The sequence below is a fragment of the Solanum tuberosum genome, unplaced genomic scaffold (assembly GCF_000226075.1).
Source record: "Solanum tuberosum cultivar DM 1-3 516 R44 unplaced genomic scaffold, SolTub_3.0 scf00289, whole genome shotgun sequence".
Classification (NCBI taxonomy): domain Eukaryota; kingdom Viridiplantae; phylum Streptophyta; class Magnoliopsida; order Solanales; family Solanaceae; genus Solanum; species Solanum tuberosum.
Genome location: NW_006239225.1, coordinates 777,986 through 787,246, shown reverse-complemented (window position 1 = coordinate 787,246; position 9,261 = coordinate 777,986). Strand labels below are relative to the sequence as shown.

The 9,261-nt window shown below is 32.6% G+C and overlaps 1 protein-coding gene across 11 annotated transcripts in view; it reads right to left on the bottom strand.

Moving 5' to 3' along the window:
* Positions 1-906: 906 nt before the first annotated feature.
* Positions 907-9,261, bottom strand: part of LOC102593847 (uncharacterized) — an 11,917-nt gene continuing 3,562 nt past the window's right edge. For 3 of the 11 annotated variants that reach the window (XR_001475049.1, XR_001475052.1, XR_001475053.1), the window contains 8 exons: positions 9,128-9,227; positions 7,953-9,038; positions 7,598-7,847; positions 7,304-7,507; positions 5,783-6,250; positions 5,623-5,691; positions 1,380-1,436; positions 921-1,169 (listed from right to left, as the gene is read on the bottom strand). Coding sequence is in view for 3 of the 11 variants with exons in the window: in XM_015314487.1 (XP_015169973.1) it covers positions 1,161-1,169; positions 1,380-1,436; positions 5,623-5,691; positions 7,304-7,507; positions 7,598-7,786 (528 nt within the window). In the remaining 8 variants the exon portion in view is untranslated. Of the gene's footprint in view, positions 1,170-1,379; positions 1,437-5,622; positions 5,692-5,782; positions 6,251-6,342; positions 6,779-7,303; positions 7,508-7,597; positions 7,848-7,952; positions 9,039-9,127; positions 9,228-9,261 lie in introns of those variants that run through there. The other 8 variants (XR_001475054.1, XR_001475055.1, XR_001475050.1 and 5 more) reach the window with 7 other exon arrangements.

The following is a 9,261-nucleotide window of genomic DNA, read 5'->3' as shown; positions in this document are numbered from 1 at the left end:
CTAAATGTCGTATTATGATGTTTAAATTTCACAAATTTATTTACCGACATTTATTTTACATTTGGACCAAATATCGTTTATTTTTGTGTCAGGGATTTTTCCGACATTTAGGTAATTGTCGGGAAGAATTTGTGACATTTAGGTAAATGTCGAAAAGAATTTGCGACATTTACTTCGCAACATATATGTAAATGTTGGTAAGATTATTACAACATTTATTTTTTGACATTTATGTGAATGTCGATAAGAAATATATGACATTTATTTTTGACATTTAGGTGAATGTCAGTATGAGATATATAACATTTATTTTTGACAAATAGGTAAATGTCAGTATGAGATATATGACATTTATTTTCGACATTTAGGTAAATGTCGGTATGAGATATTATATGACATTTATTTTCGATAATAAGGTAAATGTTGGTATGAGATATATGACATTTAAGTAAATGTCGATATGAAATATATGACATTTATTTTTGATAATTAGGTAAATGTCAATATGAGATATATGACATTTGTTTTTGACATTTAAGTAAATGGCGATATGAGATATATGACATTTATTTTTTTTAAATTTATGAAATATCACTTAAACTTTCTGATATTTAAATTAAATGTTGGTAAAACAAATTTCAAGACATTGCGACATTTATAAAATGTCACATTGAAATTTCTAACACTTAATGCTATTATTGAATGTCATAAAATTGGTGACATTATTTTATATTTTGCTAAATGTCATATTAATATTCTAATGTCGCTACCAAGTTTCTTTAAACATCCCAAAAAATTCTATATATAGTTTTTCTCAAGACACAAATACATACAAACAATTCATGCATTTAAAACTATCTTCTTCATGACAAGCAAGAAATATTATGTAAAGCAAATATTTTCTAATATTATAATCAAAGAACAAAATAGCAATATAATAAGTTTTATGTAAAAGTAAACAATGTCAGAACAAATTATCTTTTCTATCTCAAGTAAAATTGAGATCTAACTAAATGCAATAATCTCAACATAAAACCAACTAATTAACTCCTAATTCAAATGAAATTAAAATCTCTTAGTAAATTGTCAATAAATCTTTATGAAATCATCAATCCAAAAGTCGAGCATGTTCATGAAGTCGATACTTGACCTCAATTTCCTTAAAAGCTCTGCACAAGAAATTCACATAAGAAAATTTATAACTATATAATAATAGAAATTAGACCCCCATTAACTAGAACAAATTGGGATATAAAAATGCCGAATTGAATTTTTCTAAAAACAATATTAAAGAATTAATGCAAAATCAGTAACTATATACATGAAATTTTACTCCTTTTGAAAGAAAAGAAAGATCTTGTAGTTTTTTTTAAACATACCCACTTCTTTTTATTTGTGCCAACTACGGTAGTTCCAGTCCTCTTGATCATGTTAGCCTAAGAAAAAACATTAACTTGATTATTTTGATCCTTTACGAAATACAAAACTTAACATTTCATAGAATACAAAAGTGTGTCAATTTTTCCAGAAGGAAAATAAAAAAAGGTATAAGGTGTTAAATCAACTAATGTAGCTCAATCGATACATGCCTGCTCTTTGATAGTGCATATTCAAATTACAGGTAAAATCAAAGATAAATTGTCAGGATTGCTTCAACAAAAAATGGAATAACATTGATTCCAGAACGAAATACAAAACTTAACATTGATTGCTTCTAACAAAAACTTAACAATTATTTTCATGGAATAACTCCGACAAAGCAAGTCACTATTGAAAGTTCACATATTCAAGTAATAAGCAAGCAGATCACATATAGGTCGTCCAACAATTCCTCGAATTTGCGAAGAAAAGAAGCGGTCCACATCGCAATTTCAGAGAAGGAATTAGATTGGGCTCGGAAAATAATTTCCCTAGAACAAGATGGTTTAATTCATATTAATGTTGATGGGGAATCGATTGTAATAGTTCTATTCGTTTTGCTGCTCTCAAACATTTCCCCTGGAAACATGTATGAATACACGTTCTGGAAACATTTTGGTCATTTCTTAGTTTAAGGCACCTCATGAAAATGACTAGCATGTGAACAACGAACTACACATTGGGAGAACAATACTTACCTGCAATTATAGGTTTGCTGTTCATATGACTGTCAAACTAAAACTTTCACATTCTTCCTAGGTTTGCTGAAGTCAAATATAGAATATGCCAGAAGAGAGATTTAGTTTACAAACACCGACTCCGCAATAACAAACTCAGATACTCTCTAGTCTCTAGTGTCAGGGTTGTGCCAGAAGCTACAAGTACCCAACTAGAATTACTAGCACAGTTATGTCAAAGATCATTCAATCAACTACTACATCTCAGATCCAAACTATTTGGTGAATGAATTAGAAGTCCAGAACATAGAGTAACTGGATGAGGCATTGTTGCAGATATTCATCCAGAATCTAACTAACAGAATTTGAAAGCCTAAGCACAGCTCAATATGCGCATAACATCTTGCAAATAGGTATACAATAAAATTTAATCCTCTTTCTATGGAGTTTTAGTCGAGTCATAATTATATCTCACTTAAGATATTCTATGCAGTATGATTAAATAATGACCAATAATTGAGGATTTCATGATTCCTCACTGGTTTGAGAAAGACACATAAAGCAAACACCTGATAACAACATATTTTCCCTGAATAATTTGTATTCTACCTCACGATAATCACCTATCCTAGAAGGTGATATATTTCCATTATATCAGTAGTTAACAATGAGGGCTGATTCTGCAGTAAAAAGCAGGATAATTACAGGGTGAAGAGGTGGTAAGTTTCAAACCTGTTGGCTGACTGAGGTTAGGCTAGCTAACTCACAGGAAATTTCTCGGTTACCAAAGAGTATTAAAGATTTACTCATTCACATTTCCCACAATTAGCAGCCAACACGGGGGAAGAAACCAACACAGTATGTAGACCGCAATAAACCTATGCTCCAAATTCTACACCTTTTGGTTCCTCAACATAACTAAAGTATTCTTTTTCTAGCTCTCAAGAACCCTTTTCTACACAAATAATGGCTAGAAGGTAAAACACACATTTGCACTCAGGACTCTTTTGTTTATTTTGCATGTGTGTTAATTTTTTAATTCTTTTTTACAGGTTCCTACGTACATTGGAGCACAAATTATAGCATCATTTTGTTCTGCATTCATTCACATTGAAGGTAGTTTTGCACCCAATAATGGGTGGTGGAGTCACTGTTCTTTCTGGTAGTTATGTTCAAGCTTTTGCTTAGGAATTCATCATCAGCTTTAATCTCATGTTCGTTGTCACTGCTATGGCCACCGACACTAGAGTTGTGAGCATTTACTCTGCGTTTTTTCTGTTCCTACTTGGCTACTTGTTAATTGGACAAAAATCACACACCCCTATTTAATTTGTAACTAGATCCTTATTATATAGTGGTTTGTTTATTTATTACAACAGCAAAAACATATCCGGTGCAATCTCATAAGTTGGGTCTGGAGAGGGCAGCATCATTACCAAGAAGAAGAGCCGAATCAGCAGGAAGAAAAGTGGCAAACTAAAAAAAAGAAGAATGACAAAAACAATACAAATAATGAGGAGAGACCTAAGACACCTCAAGAACACATGGATCAGGCAGATTCCTAGAAAAGTCAGTCATACAGGTAAAAATATTATTACTCATATAACTCTTGTATTGATCTTGTTGAACCAGATCAGTCCAATAGTCCAGGTACAGGCAAAAATCATCATGTAAACAAGGCAGCGGCTGGGAAAACATAGGCCAAACTATAGGTGGGAGAGCTTGTGGGAATTGCGGTAGGTGCCACAGTCATGCTTAACATACTAATAGCAGGGTAATTAGCTACAACTCTTGTTCTGTTTAAACTGTAGCCAATAGCCATGTGGTGTTCATTTTTGCATCTTGGAGTGTTCATCAACTTTCTATTGCCCCTTTAATAATTCGACAAATCATGTATTCCTATGTAACTATATGAATATTAATTAAGAGCCAAGATGTTTTAGTCCTCGGGACTTTCTTTCAGACTAGTGACATATCATCTAACAAGTACTAATAATCCTTTTTTGGGCTAAACCATAGTCTCCCGATCCGATGACTGCCTAAAAATCATAATCATGACGTGTAAGACCTAATAAGAGTGGTCAAGTAAGAACTAAACAGCAGAATATGCAGTCGAGTGACGGGAAAAATAATACAACATCACAGATAAACTCAAGGCAGAATCATTACCAAGAAGAAGAGCCAAATCAGCAGGAAGAACAGTGGCAAACTAAAGAAAAGAAGAATAACAAAAACAATACAAACAATGAGGAGAGACCTAAGACACCTCAAGAAAAGATGGATCAGGCAGATTCCCAGAAAATTCAGTCATACAGGTAAAAATATTATTACTCATAACTCTTATATTGATCTTATTGAACGAGATTAGTCCAACAGTCCAGGTACATGCAAAAATCATCATGAAGACAAGGCACCGGCTGAAATTAATCGACCAACTGTTAATTACGCGTCAAAATGAACATACCAATACCAGAATTACAGATTATAAAATGATACATTCTGAGGATGAGTATGATCAGGACACACAGTATTTGGAAGAAAATGAAGATGAGGAAGATGAGACTAGTGCTCACATTATTAAAGCATTTGGAATAATGAAATGACTTGCACCATTCTGGAAACATAGGAACAACATGTTACTTGCAGTTTCAAACATGTGGAAATCAAGGAAAATTTTATGATTTCTGTCATCTATGCTAAGTTTAAAGACTACATAAGAATAATTCTTTGGGATAGTGTGCTTCATCTCTCCAACATGGACACCCCTTGGTGTACCATAGGTGATTTTAATGAAATCTCTACCAGTGAGGAAAAACAAGGGGGTCTACCTTACAACATGAACAAGAGTTTTGTATTCACAAGTGTTATAGAAGCTTGTGGATTGTTGGACCAAAGTGGTTAGGAGAGTTTGGTGCCAGTTTTTCAATTTTTGAGGCTTAATGCATGAAAGAGTTGATTGTTGTCAACAACCGAAGATTCTAATGTCAGATCAAAATTTCGTCAGTTCCATCAGCTACGGATGGGTCCTTTTGGTTTAGTGTGATGTTTGGTTCGGGTTTCGAGCCTTCTGTTTGGAGGGTGTACGATTAGGCATTTTAGCTTTTGTGTTTTGCCAAAGTTTGACCTTGGTCAACTTCTTGGTAAACGTGCTCGGACTGGAATTCCGTCAATGTAGTTAGCTCTAGAAAGCAAAGTTTGGTCTAGAATGACCTTTGGTTTGGTTCCCGAGGTAATCGGGATGAGTATATGGTGTTTAGCATTTTTATGGTGAAAACTAGAAATAATATGATAAATTAACACAGTTTATAATTTCATTATACCAGCTGAACAACAACAACAACAACAAGAACCAAAAGAAAAAAGATGACCACTTAGACTGTTTATCTGTACATGACGCGCAATTAACAGTTGGTCGAGTAATCCATATTCAACAAGAAAGAGGAATTAGTTGATCTCGTGATCATATAAATGTTAGGATTTACGCAATTAAAATAAAATTCAAAATTTTAATGAAATTTTCTCTAACCTTTCTTGTGTGAACACCTGGAACAAGTGATGATGGTTGTTGACAATCTTCAAGTGGGTTATCAGGAACCTATTGCAAAAGAGGAAGACTTATATAATTAAGAGAAACTAAGTTTTCATCTAAAAAAAGTAATTTTTTGTGAGCAACACAATTATTTCACCTACTCTGATTTTAAATTTGCATCAATATTAATTCCCAAAGACTCTACATATGCTTGTATTCCTTCCTTTACTTTATCCTCTATAATTTCTTCCATATCCATTTTTGCTTCTGATAGTGTTCTCTCCATCACTTCCTTATTCTCTTTTGTTTCCTCTTTCGCTTCTAACAACTTTTTATCCATCGCTTCCATCTCTTTTTTTGCTTCATACATCTTCTCTGTCATCTCAATTTTCTTAGCCGAGGTAGCTTTTTGAACTTCCATCTCAACCCTTGAATCAAAATATCTTTTTTCAGCCTGAGATCGTTTATATACGGGGCCATATACTAAGCTAGGAGATGCTCCTTTTCCTAGAGTTCGGACAATTCCATGAGTGTCTGATCCCATTACTTGTTAGTACACATCATTAGGAGCACTTCCAGGGACATTCAACTCAGGATACACCTCGGCAAGATCATCCATTTGTTTCTTTTTGAAAGAAAGGTAAAGTAATGAGAAGTTTTAAAAAATATTGTAATAGAATGAAAGTACCTATATATTTATAAAGAGTACGAGTTTACCATAACTTCACCAGCTATCTCATTTATTGGTTGTTTATTCGCTCTAATGTGAGTTTTTTTGAACACCTCAATACGAGTTGGCTTTACGCCATTATTCATCTTTGTCATCCATTTGAATAGTAAGAGATTGACATTAAATATTCACGATAAGTATTACTCCCTCCGTCCCATTTTATATGATGTACTTTGATTTGGCACAAACTTTAAGAAAAATGAAAAGACTCTACAATGTTCCGAAAATACCCTTATTAATAAGTCTAATTTGTTAAATAAAAAAAATACTATATCTGACTTTGAATAGAAAAGTTTATGACTTTTCCCTCTCTCATAAGTTAATGTCACATCAGTCATTAATATAAATCCAAAAGAGTCCAATTCAAGAATGGTAAAATAGAGATAATGTCATTAAATATTTACCAAATAAGGAAATGTGTCATTCTTTTTGGGACTGACCAAAAAGGAAAGTGAGTCATATAAATTGGGACAGAGGGAGTATTTAATATATAAATTATAGAAAATAAATAGTGATTACTTCGTACATCGTCTATAATTTGAGAATGACTTTTTCTCCCTGATGTGTGTGGCATAGTCAATTTTTTTCGACTTTCTTTGTTTTTCTCACTCTTTTCCTAGAAATTTGAACACAACAATATATAGGAGGACATGCGCAATCTTGAATATATAAAAGAAATAGCCAAGAAAAATATAAAAAACAGCATAGTTGAGTTTCACAAAGTGCAATCAATTTCTATATAAGAACATTTTGTGCAGGTTGGCAAACTGGACATGTACAACAACATTATTTCTGCCAATTAGAAGAAAGGTTCAAATAAGAAAGAACTTCTAGTTGTTCTACAATAAGAAGTATAATCCGGGAAAACATGACTTTAACAATTTATGACAACTTCAATGAAATTCTCATTTAGTAGAGCAAATGCAGAAATAGAAGTCTAGCACCTACCTTTGCTTCTTTTGAGCTCCAATAATGAACTAATGAGCGCCACTGATCTTCTTCAACTCTATCTGGACAATGAGCTAAACGCTCAATATCAATGTTATATGGGTCATAGCCAATGGTTTTTACTTCATGCTTTGATTCTTTCCATTTAGATCCAAATGACATCATCAGTATGCGTTTCATGTCATCAGTTGTGTCAGTATTTTCCTGTACATATATTTAATACACAACTCATTTAGAAAAAAAAATATAAAAACAAAAACACCTTAGTATATAGGTTTTGTGTATACTAAGAACCTTGATATGAGACCATAATCTATCCTTGTACATACTAGGTACAAGCCTCCAATCTTTATGATTCAATGGCGCTAAGATGCCATTTCGTGCTAGCACACCAAGTTTTGAACTCAATCTAGTTCCTTCTAACCCAATAACTTGGCCATGTGCATTCAATTCAATATGTAAATTTCCACCTTCTTTCCCCATCCCGAGTGCATCATAGTGGGACCCCTAGTTCACTTAGATTGCTCTTCACTCTCATTAGAATCTATAAATAATCAAAGATAAAAAGAGGCAAATTTATTATTTATATAAAAATTATCTAACTACTTTATACTATGAAAGGAAGAATAAATATCATGATATTTAATACCTAGAAGATTTTCTGTATCATGTGATTTATCTCTTTCATTTTGTGGCCAATTTTGGGGCGGTTGAGGCATTGGAATACTTCCGATTTGTTGTTTTTGTTGCTCCAAAGAATCATATAAAAGCTCACATTGACTAAAATTTCTGTCTTTTTCTTGCCATTTCAACAAAGTTCCTCAACAGCTATGAATCCTGCCAAATTTAAAGTAGTTTCTACTATACAAAAGTATAAAATAATATCTAACTATCATGTCAAATAATAAGACATATAAACATATGAGATTTTAACAACTGAATGAAGAGTAAAAAACATCAAAGTCATTATTGTTCAACAATCAGTTGTACTTAAATAGCGATTATACTACTATAGTAACAAAAATTAAGATATGTTGTCATCTTAATCATATGCTTCATTACTTTCCAAAGTTTCTGGGTCAATTTCTAATCCTGGTACTCCTTCTCTAACCCATTCAATGTCTTCTTCACTTTCAAATGTTGTGTCATCCAATTGTTGTTCAGGCCACAACTCCATATGTCCTTCCTTATGCTCAATTGTTGGTGTGTTATCACCTAAATCATAAAAACCTCTTGGCTTAAGTTTAACAACAATTCGCCACTCCTTTTCCATAGGATGATCGACATAAAACACTTGTTGATCTTGAGAAGCAAAGATGAATGGTTCATCCGATAACTGATGTCTTGTATAGAGTAGATGATTAAAATTCACAAGAGTAAATCCATAATCATCTTTCTCAATAAGCCCTTTGTTATTGTTCACCCATTTACATTTAAACAATACAAACTTGAGATGCTTGGTATAATATAACTCAATTATGTCTGTGAGGATTCCATAAAAAGAAACCTCTGCCAATATGGGATTTTTATCTTTTGTGCTTGCATAACTTTGAGTGAAAGCCTTTAACATAAGACCACTATTTTGAGTTTTTCTCTTAACATCACGAGACTCTGTTAAGTATCTAACTCTATCACATATATAGCCGGTCATTATTTTTGCTTGTATTAATGGGCCAATAGTTAAAGTTTGAATATCCTCGGAAATTTGTTCACTAGCCATATGCATCTTCTCGACCTAGCATTCAAAAATAAGATGTGATCTAAAAAGTTATAATTATCTATATAGTAATATATGAGCAAATATTTTAGCTAGTTGATACTTACATGATTTCTAAACCATAGTTGAAATCTTTCATTATGAATTCGATCCACATTATGTCTTGATAGACGATGATTTTCCTTCTTGATTTCTTTTATATGTTCACTACGGAAGTAAAACACATAACTATTTAATAAAA